Genomic DNA, 17,992 nt, shown 5'->3' on the forward strand with positions numbered 1-17,992 from the left:
AGTCATAGGATGGTCTGGTCGTCACCACCCCTATGTCACGAAATCGATCTAGATTCATGTAGGAACTACGATGATGCGTAGCTGTCTAATCAGTCCGAAAATGTTCATTACAACGTACAAACTCACCAGTCCCTCTATCTGGCAGGTCGCTCCATCGAATTCTTTGCCGACAGCCCAGTCGCAACTATTGCATTAGTCCACTATCATGTCGGGCAACGTTGTGGATCCTGGAGCAAGGGATAAATATCTCCTACAAGGTATGTGATAGTCAATTCAAAGTGATCGTTCAAATTGCTGATATACAGTAGTAACCGCAGGACCATCTTACAATACTTCAGAGCACGAGCAGGTGTCAGTCAACGGCCCAGACCCCACACATGTCGAAAGCGACCTTGTAGAAGCATGGATTCGCGTCCGGATCAAGGACTACCATGGCCTGCCCCGTGGTTCCCCAGCTTCCTCGTCTTACTTCGAGCACCCACAACATACCTCTGATAGGTACTCGATTGCCTACTCCTTTGTACCCAAGGAAGATATGTCTGGTTCCGATCTGGTAATGGGCTTCGATTACGGTCACTCTATCAAACACCAGCTTCCACCGGGTTTCAAGTACGCAATGAAGATTGCTACAAGTATGCTTGATCCTGGGCTTTATTCCGACGCATACTCCGATGAGCCATATCTATACGGGCCCGCACTTTCAAGTTTCTTTGCTTTCAAAATCGGAGATCGAACAAGCGAAGTGCCAGCAAAAGACCAACTCGCAAATCTTAGTCAAGAAACAGACAATGTCATAGAGGAAGGTGCATCAGGAAGCGGCAAAGAAGTTCGAAAAGCTTTGTCTATGCCCTCAAAGTGGAAGAAGAGGCGGAAGCATTTTCTCGACGAACGAGCCCTCTCAGCCTTCACATTCGAAAAGGGCCGCATGTATCATGCTGACTTCTTCAATCCGCATCTTGATTTTGCGAATTTCTCGTTGAGGTTGCCGGGCTTCTCCATCAGTGTGGCCAAGTATGTGGATGAGAAAACGCATCATTTGAGGTATGTGCTCAAGAACCGGAGGACTTCAGATGTGCTTCTCGTGGTCTTTTTCAAATTGTTGTTTGGTAAAGAGCTGGAAGATACGCTGGAGAAGGAGAAGAGGAGAGAAAGTGCGCCATCAGCTGTGGCTGTGGATGATCAACCGAAACAGGAGGGTACAGGCCATGCCGAATTAACCAAGGTTTGTGCTGCTGAGGAGGCTGAACGAAGAGCTCCAGAACCTCAACCATCGATAGTGCAACGGGATGAGTCCTCTCCAAGGCAACATGCAGGCACGAACGGTGCACCAGCAGGAAGAGCGACCGGGGTTGACGACAAGCCACAAGAAGACCAAAGTTACATGAACCAAGCAACAGCCGCTGTGTCGAATCTTGCAAATTCCGTAGTGGCAGTGTACGCAGCGCTGGGCTTCGGCAACTCGTCATCCTCATCGTCCGACTCAGAGGCCTCAAGCAGGAGGAGTAGCTCATCGCAGCCACCGAACAGGTCAATGGCAACTGAGATCGATAATATGGATGACAAGATAATAGAGCAGTATTTGAAGAGCCGACAGGGAAGCGTATGAGGTTTTCTGTAGACCCGTTAAGTATCGAGGCAATGGCGTTGTACAACCTCGTAATGATGCAGATCAGAATCACTCTTCCTCCATCATTGCTTCCTCGTTATCCCATGATGACCATATGGTGGGAGCACTACTTGCAGAAAGTGCAACCTCGTGTTGAAGCAAGAGTCTACAACGGGTGGAGAGAACGATGAGAGGAGAGCTGCGGCAGTCGGTATCCGACAACGCCAGCCTTAAGTCGCCTAGCGTACACGTGCACTCGGCCCCACATTCATCTCGAAGCCGATGAAACTCCGGAGATGTCTCCTTGACACACGCTCTGCACCGCACAACATCCAAAAGGCAACATTACACGCTCTCATACCGCGTGGCGCTGAGATCAAGCAACTCTAGTCAGTCCGTGTTCAAGTTTACAGCAACTGCACGCGCCAGGGCGCACCCGAGCCCTCGGTACCCTACCTCCATACGGATCTGCGTCTCGGAAACTGACGCTTCCATGGCACTAAGCACGTTTTGTCGTGGAAAGACTGCCCACAGGACAGCGCGACGCAAGGATGATTTGCGGTGAAGTACTGATTCATCCGGCGTCTGTCTTCCCGCGACTTGTGGGTATCTGTGTTCCAGTAAGAATCTTCTTGAGGCACTTTTAGTGGCGCGGATTCATGCGTTGCCGGTCGTTGTGGTTCTCTTAGGTAGCTGGAAGATTACCTCCCCACGCCAATGGCGGGTTTGTATAATCTCTTCTTCTTTATGATCATCACCTGCGTAGTGCTACCATAGCTACGGTATCGGTCCGTTGCGAAAATTCAGGAATCATGATAAGTACTTGTTTGGACCTCGCACTCTTGTGCCATCCGGTACTCGCATTCCTCACGATACATCGACCAAAGATGGCGGCTCAACAATCGAAACGGCAGTACTTTTTCCTCAGCTTCTTTGCATTGCTCGCTATGCGCTATGCGAGCACTACGAACGCTACTCCTCAAGCACCGCAAGAAATTGTGCAGGCTGCCTGCCAGACGGTTGACCAGCCAAATCCCATTGCGTCACTCTACCCGATGAACGCGACAGGAGTACTGAACGGCACTGTATCTGTGGTACCGATATCCCTGGAACTCGCACGTCAGCTCATTCCGTCGCAATACCGCATCCTGGAACATGCATACAGACACCTCCTTCCTTCGTTTCCGAAAGGAATGTACCCAGCCGTACTCCAAGCTGTACACGATCATGACGTACAAGCGTTTGGCTTTCAGGTACCTGATTTCTCGGTATGAGATACACCTGAAATTCTCTCGCAAACATGCTAACGAGGATTAGCGTGCTGGTATTGAATTCCCCTTCCTGGATCTACTAGGCGACAACACGACGTCTTTCAAGTGGGTCCCATCACTTCTCATGACCGCCGAAAATGAGATGGCTCTCAAAGGCGCGGCGGACTACGGAACTAAGACCTACCCCTCATCGTTCGATCCCGCCTGTGACGCGTACAGTGCTGTGCCCAACGCCAAGAAACCAGGAACGACCTCGTTCAGCGCAAAGAGTTCAAACTCTACTGCTGCTTCTATCAACACGCAATTCTCGTTGACGTCAGAAGAAGTCTATCCAATCGGCTTCTTTATGAACGTCACTAATCAGGTCATATTTGCGGACGCCAAGACGTGCGACAACATGATTCGTCTTTTCAATACGAGCCTGACGACAAGTCCTTATACGATCGAGACAGTCAAGGGTACCGTGAAAGCTAAGATGTTTCCCTTTGAATCCGAGCAGGAATGGGAATGCTCGCATGGTATCAGGTTTGCCTCGGCGTTCATCGAGAACAACTATCTGCCTTGCGAGAACTTCCGGAATTACGGGGCTTAGAGTTGGAGGGTGCAGGGTAGAAAGTAATCAGCGAGAAGACGACATGTGAAGCGCGCACAACATACGAGGAGATGCGCATCCCTTTCTGGCGCACGGAGTCACGAATGACCCAACAACGATACCCATTGCGCTACAGCGGGTAGCAGATCATTATTATAGTGTACATAGGATTTCAGAAGAATGCAAAGATGTTCATACATATGACCTGTATCTTATGTGGCTTCGGTTGCCTGACATGAAGACGAAACGCGAGCGTAATGGTGAATGCAAACAAGCTGGCGCACATGAAATATGTCGTCACATGAATCAGGAAAAACAATGCGTATACATTCGGATATAATCTAACAGCAAACACTCAGCCTCTTCCCAACAGACCCTTGAGCCTAGCCACCTTAGCCAGAATGATCCCTTTCAGCCCCCCAGCGCCCATGGTAGGCACCTCATCCACACCCACAAAGCGGCGAACAAGCAAATTGAAGATATTGCCAAAGCCCAAAGCCATGACAGTACTGGTCAAGATGATAACGTTGTACGGCATACTGAAATCCGGTGTCGGAAGGGGAAGGAGTAGTGAAGTAGTGCGAACATATATTCCCTTGTTGTCTCCCGATTGCGGAGAGAGGATACGGATGACAGCAGGTGCGACGTCGAAACCTCGGTTCGCATCTGGTGGGTACTCTGTGTAGCGTAGAATCGCCTTCTCAAAGTCATAGGTCAGGGTGAGGGTGGAGCTTGGTGGGATGACCATGCGCAGTTCGAGGTGAGTGCCGCGCTCGCGGTCGACTGCTGGTCGGTAGTAGGTCTCCTTGATGGGGCTTTCATCTATGGTGTCGACGCGGGCTTGGAGAGTATGAAGGTAGGGCTTCATGAACCACGGAAGAGACTCTAGGTATACTATCTCGACGGCGTTGGTAGTGGACGGGTTCTTGATGACTGACTGTATGCTACCCCGTTCCTGGCCATGGCCGTTTATAGACCTTGCGGCGAAGACGAGAGGATCAGGGCGGACAAGACCAGTCATCATCTTCTGTTCAGGTAGGACGAGGTCGAAGTCTGCGCCAGTGGGAAGCTTGTAGCATCGGAGCGTGTCTGATGCTAGTCTCGACTCGGCGAACTCGCCTGTGGTCTTGACCTCAATTGTCCGCTCCGGCGGTGTGTTGATACACACATTGTTCGCCTCCCCCTCAGCCTGATCTGCCAACGGACATGCTCCCCTGAGCGGCCTTCCGAAGACCTCTTCTAGTGTCCAGCCAGGCTCAGTACCCTTGTTCAGAGGGTAACAAGTATCGTGGCCATTGTACGGCTTGGAAGTATCGCATTCCATCTGGCTGATCGGCAGTGGTCGCGGGATCGGGTTGTCTCTTGGGCGCTTGGCTCTCGCAATATCCAAGACCATGTCGACGCTTTGCTCCATCTCGATGGAACAGCTGGAGCTACCTTGTTCGCAGGTCGGACGCACATCAATAGCCATAGTCTGGAATGAAGCGTCGAATAGCTTGTGTCCATCTAGTAAGCTGGACACACCAGCCTTGCCCTTGCATGGTAGTAACTTGAGGAAGGGCGTAAGGTTCTCGGTGCAGACGACTTCGTGGGGCAGCGTGCCGTGGAGAAGATGAAGGTTGGACGAGTTGCCGTGCTGACCTTCAGGATCGAATGACATGACCGGGCGTATTGTCTTGGTGGCATCGATGAAGTTGATAGAGGCGCAGAAGAGGCCCGACAGCGCGTTGGTCAGCTTCAGCCATCGTGCAAATGCTCTGCGTCAATTAGTTTAAGTTTATTTCCCATTGGATGCTTTTCACATACTCTTCTTCAGTGTCAGCCTCTACCCACGCCCACAGCTCAACACCCGTGCCTCCTTCTCTTGCGCCGTTCCACGGCCGCTGTCCCCAGTTCTCGGCATCCCAACGTCCGACACTGAACCTCAAATGCAGTTCCCTCGTGTGCGCATGTTGCAGGATCTGTCCAAAAGACCGCGGAAAGTATCGAAAGTTCTGCTGTTCGAATGCGTCTGCGCTTTCGTTGCTTCTGAAGTTGAAAGAGGCCAGAAGAGTGTTCTGGGGAAGGGGCCGAAGCAAGAGTCGCTCGCTGTAGTCGGCACCTGCGGAGACGAATGCAATCAAGGCATTGAACAGGAGAAAGTAAAAAGACGAGAGCATCGCAGCATTGTAGCGCCCTCTACGCGAAATGTGTCCTTGTCGACTGTCGATAGGCGTTGCATGTCGCGGCCAGCGTGTGAAGTGAAGGCGCCCCACATGTGATTGGCCAGCTGACGTGAGTACTTGGCATTGCCGCGGTCGCGATTTCTTTTGGCTATCACTCACCTCCCAGCTCTCTACATCACGATCCAACCGCGCAATACCGTAATATACACATCATGGCCGCCGCAGAGACGCGCAGGCTGCTTGGTAGGCTCTCCTGTTCTCTTCCCGCCGTCACAGATCCTATGCTAACGCGACTACAGAGCAGCTTATGGGCGAGCAGCTCATGAGCGGAACCGACCAGCGCGCGCCCCAACTCAGCATCACTGACCCCAAAGTCTGTCGCTCGTACCTCGTAGGCAACTGCCCCCATGATCTCTTCACCAACACCAAAAACGAACTGGGCCCCTGTCCCAAGGTCCACAACGAGGCGCTCAAGACCGAGTACCAGGAGGCGGACGCAGACCAGAAGCGCAAGTGGGGCTTCGAGTTTGATTACATGCGCGACATGCAGCATCACATTGACAGCTGCAACCGCAAGATAGACACTGCCCAGCGTCGCTTGGAGAAGACGCCTGAGGAGATCCGGCAAACCAATGCTCTTGTGAGTAACTCCCGCTTGCGATACTGCTCCACGGCTAATAGTGGACAGCTCAAAGCGATAAACGAACTTACCAAATCCATCGACGCCGGCATGCTCGAGATCCAGATCATGGGCGAGGAGGGCATGGTCAACATGGCTGTGCAAGAGTTCACCAAGGTCCGTTACAAGAAAGCTGAGAAGGAGGAGCGCGAGAGGGAGCTCCGGGCTCTGTCAGACACTGGAGGACCATCCGGTCACCAGAAGCTCCAAGTCTGCGACGTATGCGGTGCGTATCTCAGCCGTCTTGATAATGATCGGCGTCTAGCAGACCATTTCTACGGCAAGATGCATCTTGGCTATGCTCAAATGCGCAAGTCCTACGAGAGCCTCGCCAAGGAGCTCAAGGACCGTGCGCCACCGAGCCGCAACAACTACGCTTCCTCGGGCGGCGACATGGACCGGGGCGGCGGTGGAAGCTGGGGAGGAGGCGGATATGGCGGTGGCGGCTTCCGCGGCGGACGAGGAGGCCGTCGTGGTGGCAGGCGAGGCGGCGGCTGGTAATTACCCCCGGAACTTGGCGTTAAGGTGTGTCTATGCGATTCCCAAAAAGTTCGGCTTACTGCAGGACTCATGCGAAGACTACCGCGACTCTGCGGTATTTGTACAACAACTGGCGACTTTGGATGCCCCGTTCGGGCATGTGAGCTTTGAGACAGTCCAATCAGAACATGTACGCTTTTCTCCAAGATGCACTTGTCATGCTTCTAACCACCATCAAGGAATCTCTGTGCGACTGCCGAAACGACTGGATGCGAGAGAGTATCGTCATCCGCTACGCATTGTCATAGGTGAGTTGCAATTTTGTGGTAGAGTTCTGCAGATGTGACTCGCTGTCGTAGACTTTGGTCGTGTTACATTCTGATGTAAATTCGTCATTGACATCTGCATTTCTACGTTTCTTCGACATGCGCTACATGGTAGGTCATGAGACAGTTGTCGACATCGATTAGTAGCCTGCGGGCTGCTAGGCATTGCGGAAGCACAGATGTAGGAAACCTTGTGTACTCAAGGTTGTGTCTGTGGTCTTCAACCCAGAAAAGTAGCCTAGCTAGCCTTAGTTTACCCGAAAAGGACAATCCATGAAATCGTAACAAGAGACGAAGCCACAAACAATATTTGTTCAGATTGCGTCGAAAAAATAAACAGTACTCAGGTACTATGCTGCGCTAAGGGTATATATGAGCGCCTCATCCAATATCACGAAACGAGCCAAAACATCTCCCTACTGTCCACATAAAGACAACAAGCCAAATCTCCAGATCGACCCGAGCTAACCATACCTCCGATAAACCTCAAGGAATACCAACCTCTCCGTGATGCCACCCCACCCATCCAGCGAATGTTTCTTCTCCAGCTTCGCCAGCTCGAACCCATCCCCACTCTCCACATTGACATCGTCTTGTAAACTCCAAATGCCTCTTGCCATCGGCAAAGGCTTCCCGTCTTTCCACGCCTCGAGGACTCTAACTGCGAGTTCTGGACGCATGCGCGTGCGCTTAAGTGCTTTGTAGATGAAATCGTTATCCCAACCTTCTTCGTTTCGGTCTCTGTAGAACTCGTCAATCTCGTCGCCGGTCAGGGGTGGATCGGGATCTCCAGAGCCTGTGGAGGTTGACGACGCTGTAGATGGGGCAGGCGATGAAGATAGGCGGAGTGGTTGTGGGGGTACGTGGGAGTAAAGGGTTTGGTCGGGGTCTTCTTCTTCTTGGAGGGAACGCCGGAAGTCTTCTAGGGACTGGGTCGTGGAGGCGTCGGAGTCTGGTTGTTGGAAGGGGGATGAGGAGCGCTGCGCTTGACGAGGCTTTGCACCGTAGGCGTAGTTGTGTGGTCTTGATGGTATATCTTGTGTCGGCGAGAGAATGGCTTGAGTGTCAAAGTTGGACAGCTTCTGGCGTGCAGCACGTGGTGTGGGCGTGTTTGAATGTAGATCATCCCTGGCGACACTATCTCTTGGAGGCGGCGGATGTAACTGATCTGTGTCAGGAAAGCCATCTGATTCTATGCTCTCAATCTCTTCATCATCAGAGTCTCCTTCCAAGTTGACCACGGTAGCATCGCCATCTGCTGGACGGAACGCTTCTGATCGAATTTGCTCTTGCATCAGCTCGTCATCGTCTTCTGGATCTGAACTTGCTTGAGAGCTCTCAGCAGATGATATCTCGAGAGGATGGTCTTGTGTGCCGACTTCTCTACTTGGCCCCACTAGATCCTCTCCAGCAGGCGCTGCGCTTGCATCCTTTCGCCGTTTGGGCGGAGGCGCTAGTTGTGTCTCGTCTTCCTGCTCTGCGAAATCGTTCTCCCGCAATCGCTTCGTGAACCTTTCCATCTGATCTTCGTAAAATTTGGAAGATTCCGGACCGGCAGTAGATGATGACAGCATCTTGGTATCTGACGCAGTTCGTTTGGCTCCAACCTTCTCTTGAGCTGCTACAGTAGAAGGCTGCTCATTCACTTTCCCCAACTCTGGCGACTGTGGGTTGACCGCTTGACTACTGCTCACGCGTACTTCTTCGTGTTTTCGTTCCACCTGCCGCTTGATTTTCTCTCTTTTCCCAACTGGATCGACCAACCATTGCGGACGAACCACCTTCTCATAATACTGTTGCCATTGCTCAACAGACCGTTCGCCCTTTTCTTCAGCCCAGCCAGTCCAACAAGCGTCATATTCATCCTTTCCTTTGCATCCGTCGATGAGATCTGCGAAAGCATACAACTCTAGCCATTCGTCTGTGCTGAACATGGCCTCTAGTTCATCCACACTGTAGATATCTTTCGCTTTTGATTTGCCCTTCCTACTGGGGGTTGTCGCATTTTGAGTCTGCTCGGCTTTAGGTTTTTGCTGTTTGGCAGGCATAAGGGAGGCCGGGGCTGGGGGCATACGTTCGTTGGATTGGTCGGAAGGAGGAGATGGGGGAGCGTTGTCAGGTATGTTGAAAGCTGAGGGTGGACGGTCCTTCAGTTGCTTGTGATAGCGATCGCGCCATGACTGCCAGGTATGTCGCGGGTACTAGGGCTCGTCAGCGACCAGACTCGGGCATGGTTTCTTTGTGGGTGCCTACCTTGGCTTCGAGCTGCTTGTATATTTCATTTCCACCAATTGGGATACCAGCTGCTTGGGCGTCGCTCACCCATTTGTAAAGTATGTTGTCCTCTTCTGCGGTAAACTTCGCTCTTCCACTCTTTGTAGGTAGGTGGAGAGAGCCAGCTTCACGCGCCTCGCCCAATGGTGGTCCCGCCAGGTGGTTGGCAGGATCTTGAAGCTCTCCCTCCTTGATAGATTTTTCTACGAACGTGTATGATATCGTTCCGACTGCACAGGTAGTTGGCTTCAAGTGGTCTGCGATTCGATAGTCTGCCGTCTTTTCCAGTGATACAATCTCTCCACCGTTGGCCTTTATGTCGTCCAGCAGCCGAGAGCGTGACGGCACGCGCACCCCGACCCAAAACTTCTTGCCTGCGAATATTCCTGTCCTCGAACTGAGGTCGAGTTCTTTGGCGACATCCTTGTATACGGTCGGCCCAGCCATGGTGGGATGGTGTTGTCGGTTCGAGGCGCGGGTGGAGGAGGGAGGGATGACGCGTTGGCTGAGTTGCGACGCGTGCTCACATGGGCCGCTCGATTCACGCGGGGTCGCTTAGCGGCCGCGGCTACTCAGCCCTACCGATCTCTTGCGCGCTGGCACCTGTGTGAATGGATGAACAAAGACAAGGACACGATATCATGATGCGATAGCAGCTCCGAGTCACGTATTCCTCCCGTGTTCCGCCATGCACTGTGTCGCCTCTAGGCTCCCCTCATCATGACAGTCGCCCGCACAATCATCTTCTTCACCATCACAGTATCCCTGGTCACGTTTGTTGCTTTCTTTGGACGACTACCGGCTTTTAGGTATTCACAGGTATCCTCCAAGCCACACCTGCAGCTCTGACATAATTAGGAACACACCCATAGGCTTCCTCAACCGCCTCTTCCTCATCCACATCCCATCCGCGTTCCGCAAACTCGACCTCGCCCTCACAAATGGCCGCATCACCAACGGCGGCTCCCGCCTGGGCAACTACCTCATGCATGACAAACACCCGCTGGTCGTCATATTCTTCCTCGGCCTCGTAACTGCATGCGCGACGCTATTTCTGCCTACTGTGTGGCACCTCCTTCGACCGTACCATAAGCTCCTGGTTTTCTTTCTGCTGCCACAGCCATACATATTTCTGTATCTAAGCGCAAAGAGAAACAACCAGACATATATCACCACGCTCAATCATGCCGAGCAGATGCGCCACTACCCGTATGACAGGGTGCTGTACTATCCAGGAACAACGTGCCGGACGTGCAAGTTCTTGAAGCCGGCACGGAGCAAGCATTGCAGTATATGCAAGACATGCGTGTCAAGAATGGACCATCATTGCATATGGGTCAACAACTGTCTAGGAAGAGGAAATTACAAGTGGTTTCTAGCCTTGTTACTGTCGACTGGCGTATTGATTGCCTACGGAGCATATCTGGCGTACTTTGCCCTTTCACCGTTGGTCAACAAGCACTACTTGAAATATGAAGGATGGTACAGATACAATCCAAAGAAAGGTGTGGATCCAAGCAGCTGGTATGGTTGGTTCGACAGGAGAACTCACTATTTTCTCATCTATGCAACCATCTACCTCGACATGGGAGGTGTTCGTGGATCTGGAGTGGGATTACTAGCTCTTCTCACATGGCCACTTCCACTAGGTCTACTTGCATACCATATCTATCTCATCTGGGCTGGCATGACCACGAACGAGAGCGGCAAGTGGGCTGACTGGCGAGACGACATGGCGGACGGTGTCGTGTTCCTGGGGCAGAGACGCGAGGATACCATGCAAGAGTACCGCTCAACAACACCCTCGCATAATCATGCACATGCCTCTGCGCATTCTTCATCATCAGCTTCGCCCTTCCCAACGCCTCCGGAAACCCCGCCCGAAGAAGAAGAACCCCCAACCACCTGGCCGATAGAAAGCAGGCACATACTTATTCGCACGCAATCGGGCCAACCACCCAAAACTCTCCCAAGTCGCATCAGATCGGTAGCCAAAGAAGACAGCTTTGAACGAGTGTGGAACCTGGCGGCCGTTGAGAATGTCTACGACTTGGGTTTCTGGGACAACATTCTAGAAGTACTGTTGAACTAAATAGACACCCCACATCGATTCTTGGACCCTGTCCAATACACTCTACATGCATTTGTTCGGCCCTACCCCAAGCGCTATCTCTGTACCGTATTGAATCCTAGACCCTGCGCCTGTTCGTGCTAAAACCTGTTGCCCATCCCAGCCTTCCACGTACAGCTATGACGTCATACGACCAAACCTCAACACGAACCTGAGACGGCACATATACAAAAGATTTAGTACCGCCAGACCCGCGGAGTATAATCCGTTACCCGCCTCGCATTTTTTGGAGTTACTAATAACGTACATCTCGATCACAACACCAATTCAAGACCCCATATTTTCAAGAAAGAACAAATCACCTGCACGATTTCAAAATGACACAAGCCGTATCGAAGCAGGATGCCTCCAAGCAGCAAATGCAGCAGCAAAGCCAAGCTGCAGGAAGCAGAGAGGTGCAAGAACACCATGCCAGTGCCAACGCTTCTGTACGTTCATCTCCCCCCATAACTCCTTTTCCCCCTTTTCTATTCCGACGATGACACTCACATCAAATGTGTTCTCCTACTACAGGCTGGTCTAAACCTCAACATCTTCGGCGCCCTCTCTGGCGCTTTTTCCTCCAAGCAGAAGAAGACTACGCATCAGAATGCTGATGGTTCGTCGACTACGACCGAAGATAGACATGACAAAGGTATCTATCCCATCTCCCCCGTTCATCTCGCCTCAATGTCTCCCTAGCAAGACAGTATCGGCTAACAGTCAATCCAGGTATGGCGAATGCGGCAGCTGGCGGCCGCGGAAGTGCATTCGCAGCTGCGAATGCACAACAGTCTAGTTTGAAAGCAAAGGAGAGTGGCGTGGGACAGGAAAGTAAGCAAGGGAAGAGCGTGAAGCAGGTTGATCATTTGGGTATTGAGGGCTAAAAGGGAAGAGGCGAGGATGGTTGGTTGGTAATGTTGTAATAGATTCCTTGAGCTACGCGGAGAGTGAAATATCAATGATTCATGAATGATCATAGTATTATGCTATTACGCTAACCGAAAGGCGCTGCGTCGATAAGAAGTCCATCGCGAAGCGTGCAAAAACAACCACCATCGTGATATCCAACGCCATGAACCAAAACACCCAAATATAACAAAACGCTATGCTAGACACGGTATATGCAGGACACCCCCAACCCAACCATCCCAAATCACCAAAAACTCAATCCCCAAAACTCCAAGAGAAGAAAGGAAAAAGCTCCTCCTAAACCACCCCACCAATCTTATTCAAGCCCTCCACCCCCCTCTTAGCAGCAACCACATGCCAAGGCACCGTCCCATTCCTCGTCCCCCTCATCCCCCTCAATTTCGCCAACAACCCCAACGCCCTAAACTGCCCCAACACCTCCTTCAACAACCCCTCAGCCGTCGTTCTCGTTTGCGGCGTAGGCGTCCACATAAGACTCGTCGTGCTTCTCTGTCCCACATCCTGACCGGGCCCCGGACTCTGCGGCGTGCCCGGGTTACTAGCATAAGGATTTGGCAAGGACGACGCACCCGGGCTAGGAAGATCTGAAGATGTGGATGCAGCGGACGGGGTACTAGCAGACGATGATGATGGGGGGAAGGGAGAAGCTGCTGCGCGGGTTGAGCCTACGGCGCCGATCCAGAGGAAGTTTACTGCTACGACGATGGGGCCTGGTTCCGGGTCCGGGATCATGTGTGAGATGCTGTTGCGCGTTTGTTGGGTTTCGCCGCGTTTGACTAGGAGGCCTGATATAAGGGCGGGGCTGAATTGGGTCGTTGAGTGTGTGTTGTGGAGGCGGTGCGCGAGGATCACGCCCCAGGTTTCGTCTGTGACGTCGATCAAGCGCGCTTCTGGGTCTGCGGATAGGTCTGGGGCGGAAGGGTCGGCGGAAGGTGTTGCAGCGGGTGTTAGACCTGGTCCCAGGTCCGACGGGGAGACGCCAGCTTGCGGTGTGGAGTCTGGGGTATTTGTAGTGCCACCAGTAGTCGTGCTTGGCCCTGCCATGGTCGGCATAAACTTGTACGGAGGGTCCGCATCTATCGTTGTGAGCAATGTGACGAATACGTTGATCTGCGTCGGACATGAGATCAGGAAAACCCAGGTCTCTAGCTCTTCTCTTTCCAAAACCCCAGCTTTGGCGATGCAGACACGCCAGTTGACACGCCTTGACTGCAAAATCTCGATAGTGGTCTGCCAGATCTCTTTCGCAACCTCTCGGAATACGCGTGTACCCAAGTGATACGAGACGACTGCTTGTGACTTGCCGCAGCTGTCAGTCCAAGCTGCTGTCACCCACGTGCCATCGAGGCTGATCGCGTACCCAAGATGCATATACGTGTTTTCCCGAAGCAAATCCTGCGCCGGCTCAGCGATAAGCTTGAAGGGTATGTTGCGTGGAAGTGTCTCTTCGAGATGAAATGCAGGTGCTGCGTATATGCTAAGGGATGTTTTGTCTCCGCTAGGTGCACTTGGTGGGCATCGGTCGTAAACTTCTCGTGCAAGGCTGAAATACGTAGACGGATCCAGGATGACTGGAGTGTCAAATGAAGCGATGTATTTTATCGGCACAACCTGAAGCACAAGGTCTGGCTTTTGCTGGTCCGGACGCCCTGGTGATGCTTGACCGTAAGCCTGGAAGAGCGCCCAGAAAGCCGAACACAGCTCCCACAATGCGGATGGGCCGCCGAAAGGATCAATCATGTAAATGACAAACGCGTCAATCTTCGCATCATGCTGCTCGCGTATCTTCGCATGCTGTATGGCAAGAAGCTTTCCAAGTTGGATGCAAGTCTCTCTGAGAAGCTTGAACGTCTCCGCCGGAGTGATGGCTGAGCTTGCCCTCACAGGGACAAGACCCCCTTCAAACTCGACAACCGTCTCGACTCGACTGTGCGTACCGAGCTTGCAGCTGTCGTAGGCAAGCTGAAGGTTGAGTAAGAAACTCTCCAAGCACGACCTAAGAGCATCGCTATGTGGGTAAATGCAGAATGCAACGACATTCTTGGGTGAGCTAATAGGTGACAGTCCCAAAGGCTCCCAAAAAGCTACTGCAGGGGGCAGCAAGTCCCAATGCGTTTCTGCGCGGCGCACCCTCAAGAATGGTGCGTTGATCTGGTACATGTGGCTCCCAGTCACCGCCGGTCCGTCGTTCTTTCGCGTGGCTGGCCTTTGCTGTGCTTTTGCTAGGGCCGCATAGTCCTGGAAAACTTCGTGCACACCTGCCAGAGTGGGTAGGTCACATTCTGCAGCCCCTGGGAAAATCTCTCTAATGACCGTGTGCCAGCGCGTCTCTGCCGTAGCCTCGTTGACAGGTTCTTTCTCAAAGGGCAAATCCTCCCCTAGGAGATCAAGCGTGGTCTTTACAATCTGGTCTGTCACAATTTGCGTGATAGAGATACTGTCCTTAGCGCTCAAGGGCTTTTCTTCTGGGACTTCATAACTCATCTCAGGCTGAGAGGTGGGGGTATCAGGCATTTGCGCAGGGCTCGCCTGCAGAGCAGGAAGGCTGTAGCGTGCACCAGCTATATGTCGTTCCATTGGAGAAGGGAAGTGGACCAGGGACCAGTCCCATACACTTGGCTCAAAACTGCTCAGGTTCAACTCATCAAGTTGCAGACCGTGCAAGTCATACCAGTCGCCTCCCATGGAATCCGCAAATGACGTTACAGATAGCGGTGTAGCGTTACCTTCGCTCTGTAGTTTTCTCTTTGCGGGCATGATGAGGCCGCCTATGACAGCTGCGGGCGTCATTCCCGCTTCCTCTTCTTCTTCAGAATCTTCATCAGATTCGTCTGATGTATCACTAGAATCTGAGTCTTCATCGGTTGCTCGAGCAAGAGATGCTATCTCTGGTATCTGGTTCGTAGATGCGGCACCCACAGAGATACGAAGCTTCGTGAGCAGAGGAATTTCTCGTAGACTTTTGGTCTGCGTTACAACTGGCCTGGGGCCGGGGCTTGGGTTGGATGAGTTTTGGTTGATGTTATCCCCAGGGCGATGCGCACTGAATCGCCCGTCCTGGTACTTGGCATCGGACATGCTCATCTTCCGACTGAAGACTACCGGACGGAAATGAGCATCATGCTTGGTGTCCACAGGTTGGCTTGGTCGAGTATGCGATGCTAACTTTTTAGGCGGAGATGGCTGCAGCGCCTTGGAAATAGCGCTAGGGCTTAGCGGTGGAGTAGGCTCCTTGGAGAATGTAACCTTTGCTTTGGCGGCTGGGGCAACCGATTTCTCATCAGACAGGTTAGGGCTTTCGACCAAGGGCACCTTGGTGGTCACTGGCTGCTTGCCTTTGTCTTCCTTCTCCACTTCCATGGCAGGCTCGGAAGCTGTAGCCAGCGCGCTTTCGAGGGCAGCAAAGGGGTCGGAGGCGTCTTCCTCGGGTGGAGGTTCAGGAACGGTTTGCGACTCTTGCTCGTGCGACGTGTCAACAGGTGCAACGTTGCTTTCAGGCAGTGGGGGCGCGTCTAGCATGTCAACGTCGTTATCGTCTGGCTCGTCAAAAAAGTCGAAGTCGTCCTCGTTGATGTGGTCCCCTCCATATCCGTCTTCGTCCATGTCGCCAAAGAGGTCGTCGTTGCCACCTGATGTGTTGAAGTTATCCGGTGCTGATGGAACGACGGGAGAGGTCAAAGGCATATGTTGTTCGTCCGCTTTCGTGTCGACCTGTGGAGCAGAGAGGTTGATGGCAGGGTTGCTGCCTCCAGGGGCTAGGATAACGTTGGAGACTGTACCAGACACGCTCGGTGTGTCGCTATGGGATAATGCAGTGCCAGGAGCAACCCCATCCGGAGGGGTGGGGTAGACACCGCCTACAGCTTGCAAGTCACCGTAGGCTCCGCCACGGGCATTGAGTGGTGATGACGGAAACAAGTTCTGTTGTTCATCTTTGCGACGGGCAGAGTCTTCCTCGGCCTTTTTCGCTTTCCGCTTGGCCTCAAGTATCTTGTCACGGTCCGGTTTTCCTAGAAACCATTCTTGTGCAGCATCGAGTGGGTCTTTGAAGCCCATGGATTCTGGCGTCTCATACCACCTTAGCATACTATGTCCTCCCACAGTCGAGTCTGCAGATGTCAAGTCATGCTCTTCTGAACTGTAAAAGAAACACAATGCGCGCGGCCAGAGGACGTCCCGATCGGGGCCTGCAAAAGCCGGGCTCGAGACTGTGGGGCTGTTCGACAAGGTTGTACGTATTCTGACCCAGGAGCTCTTCTTCTCTAGGTCAGGCAAAGCATAGCCCTTCCAGCCTAACCAGCGCCTGACACTCGACTTCCAACTCTCAATGCTTTGCTCTAGAGTGGCGAGTCTAGTACGCTTTCTGTGACGGAGACCAACCTCCTCTATGATAGAATCAAGTGGATCATCAAAACTCGAAATCGTCGCGAGCAAGCCGTTCGGAGCCACTCGTATGCATTTGCCAAGGAGCCATTTTTCCTCAGCTTGGGTCGAGATGTCGCCGACGCAGCGGATGTCAGTCTTGTAGTCAGTGAACGTCGAGACTAGGAGCGTGCCGGAGCTAGCCCAGTGTACATTCACGCTAGTAAGGCGATGCACAGGAGCTGGCGCTTCAGTCTCATGAGGATCCTCGCCAGCTCGTTTGCAAGCCTTGGACACGAATGTGCGGTAGTTCAGGGCAGTCACGCTGCAATCCTTGACGACGTTGGACGAGATGAGTGCGACGACAGACGATATGAAGAGCTCATAAATGGTGAAACAATCGGGCGGTGGAGGGGGGTCTGATGCTTGGGGCTGAGCGCTGCCTTGTGCTGGTCTCGCGCTCCCAGCATGCAAGCCCCTTTGTGGTTGTGTGGCTGATGGAGAGTTGTTCGAGGCGGCGGTCGTATTGGGATTGCCAAAGCGCATGGGGGGTCGCACTAGATCGATGGCTTTGGTGCATCCTGTCTGCTCGCCTAGCACGTGTTAGTCGGGTGTTCTGGGAAGGAGCAATGGCGACGTACTGTGCAGGCGATAGCCGTCGAGCTCTGGGGGTTCGGCATCGCTCGGCTCTGCTTTGTCGAGGGTCGTCGGCGTGAACAGCCAGAGCCACGGTCGAGTTGCATCCTGGGCGACTAGGTGCAGGTCCTGGCGCAGCTGGGCCTCGACGGCGCGTATGTCTTCGGACGTGTTCCAGTCGCGCGTCCGGGAGGAAGTGGGGGTGGTGGTGCGGGTGATAGAGAAGGCTTGATATGCGATAGCCTCAAAGTCTCCCTGTGTATCGTCAGCACATGGCGGCGCGCGCAACCCTCGAGACGTACTATAGCTTGCGCATTCGTATTACAGGTTTTGAGAAATTCCATTAGAGAGACGGCTCCTCTTTAGGGGACATTCAAGTGGTATTCGCGGCGTATTTTCACTCCAAAGACTGCGCTGTACACCTTTTCCATCAACTCCGCTGCGGTCCGCCCAACGCGTCACGCGCGACTGTCTCTATCAAAGCGAGGTGGGTTGTGGTGTAGGCGGGGCGACGAGGGCTAACGTGTGGGCATGATCTGGACGCGTATCTGTCGTTGG

At 52.9% G+C, this 17,992-nt stretch overlaps 8 protein-coding genes across 8 annotated transcripts; 5 read left to right on the plus strand and 3 right to left on the minus strand.

The window, feature by feature from the left end:
- Positions 1-205: 205 nt before the first annotated feature.
- On the plus strand, positions 206-1,606 carry ACET3X_001627 (uncharacterized protein; the record flags this gene model as incomplete). The annotated part of the gene is made up of 2 exons (XM_069446939.1): positions 206-257; positions 309-1,606. 2 exons carry the CDS (start codon positions 206-208, stop codon positions 1,604-1,606), a joined length of 1,350 nt encoding a protein of 449 aa, XP_069311869.1.
- Positions 1,607-2,493: 887 nt separating this feature from the next.
- On the plus strand, positions 2,494-3,469 carry ACET3X_001628 (uncharacterized protein; the record flags this gene model as incomplete). Its single annotated transcript, XM_069446940.1, has 2 exons — positions 2,494-2,874; positions 2,924-3,469. 2 exons carry the CDS (start codon positions 2,494-2,496, stop codon positions 3,467-3,469), a joined length of 927 nt encoding a protein of 308 aa, XP_069311870.1.
- A 321-nt stretch (positions 3,470-3,790) lies between these two features.
- On the minus strand, positions 3,791-5,697 carry ACET3X_001629 (uncharacterized protein). The gene is made up of 2 exons (XM_069446942.1): positions 5,276-5,697; positions 3,791-5,226 (listed from the first exon to the last, which is right to left on the minus strand). Exons 1-2 carry the CDS (start codon positions 5,626-5,628, stop codon positions 3,825-3,827), a joined length of 1,755 nt encoding a protein of 584 aa, XP_069311871.1. The 5' UTR covers positions 5,629-5,697; the 3' UTR covers positions 3,791-3,824.
- Positions 5,698-5,846: 149 nt separating this feature from the next.
- ACET3X_001630 (uncharacterized protein) lies at positions 5,847-7,101 on the plus strand (the record flags this gene model as incomplete). The annotated part of the gene is made up of 5 exons (XM_069446943.1): positions 5,847-5,877; positions 5,934-6,274; positions 6,323-6,810; positions 6,959-6,983; positions 7,033-7,101. 5 exons carry the CDS (start codon positions 5,847-5,849, stop codon positions 7,099-7,101), a joined length of 954 nt encoding a protein of 317 aa, XP_069311872.1.
- A 482-nt stretch (positions 7,102-7,583) lies between these two features.
- On the minus strand, positions 7,584-9,840 carry ACET3X_001631 (uncharacterized protein; the record flags this gene model as incomplete). The annotated part of the gene is made up of 2 exons (XM_069446944.1): positions 7,584-9,320; positions 9,373-9,840. The coding sequence occupies 2 exons, from the start codon at positions 9,838-9,840 to the stop codon at positions 7,584-7,586; spliced, it is 2,205 nt and encodes a 734-aa protein (XP_069311873.1).
- A 273-nt stretch (positions 9,841-10,113) lies between these two features.
- ACET3X_001632 (uncharacterized protein) lies at positions 10,114-11,485 on the plus strand (the record flags this gene model as incomplete). Its single annotated transcript, XM_069446945.1, has 2 exons — positions 10,114-10,202; positions 10,252-11,485. The coding sequence occupies 2 exons, from the start codon at positions 10,114-10,116 to the stop codon at positions 11,483-11,485; spliced, it is 1,323 nt and encodes a 440-aa protein (XP_069311874.1).
- A 356-nt stretch (positions 11,486-11,841) lies between these two features.
- On the plus strand, positions 11,842-12,390 carry ACET3X_001633 (uncharacterized protein; the record flags this gene model as incomplete). Its single annotated transcript, XM_069446946.1, has 3 exons — positions 11,842-11,952; positions 12,038-12,158; positions 12,236-12,390. The coding sequence occupies 3 exons, from the start codon at positions 11,842-11,844 to the stop codon at positions 12,388-12,390; spliced, it is 387 nt and encodes a 128-aa protein (XP_069311875.1).
- Positions 12,391-12,869: 479 nt separating this feature from the next.
- Positions 12,870-17,778, minus strand: ACET3X_001634 (uncharacterized protein; the record flags this gene model as incomplete). Its single annotated transcript, XM_069446947.1, has 4 exons — positions 12,870-12,955; positions 13,006-17,391; positions 17,440-17,689; positions 17,737-17,778. The coding sequence occupies 4 exons, from the start codon at positions 17,776-17,778 to the stop codon at positions 12,870-12,872; spliced, it is 4,764 nt and encodes a 1,587-aa protein (XP_069311876.1).
- Between the last annotated feature and the right edge of the window lie 214 nt (positions 17,779-17,992).

Source organism: Alternaria dauci, chromosome 1 (assembly GCF_042100115.1).
Source record: "Alternaria dauci strain A2016 chromosome 1, whole genome shotgun sequence".
NCBI classification, from domain to species: domain Eukaryota; kingdom Fungi; phylum Ascomycota; class Dothideomycetes; order Pleosporales; family Pleosporaceae; genus Alternaria; species Alternaria dauci.

What these genes read in the sequence shown, in the direction of transcription:
- ACET3X_001629 (XM_069446942.1), bottom strand. Translation starts at nt 5,628, where the DNA reads ATGCTCTCGTCTTTTTACTTTCTCCTGTTCAATGCCTTGATTGCATTC. An exon ending in GAGGCTGACACTGAAGAAGA is followed by an intron (nt 5,227 to 5,275) that starts GTATGTGAAAAG and finishes TAATTGACGCAG; the next exon opens with AGCATTTGCACGATGGCTGA.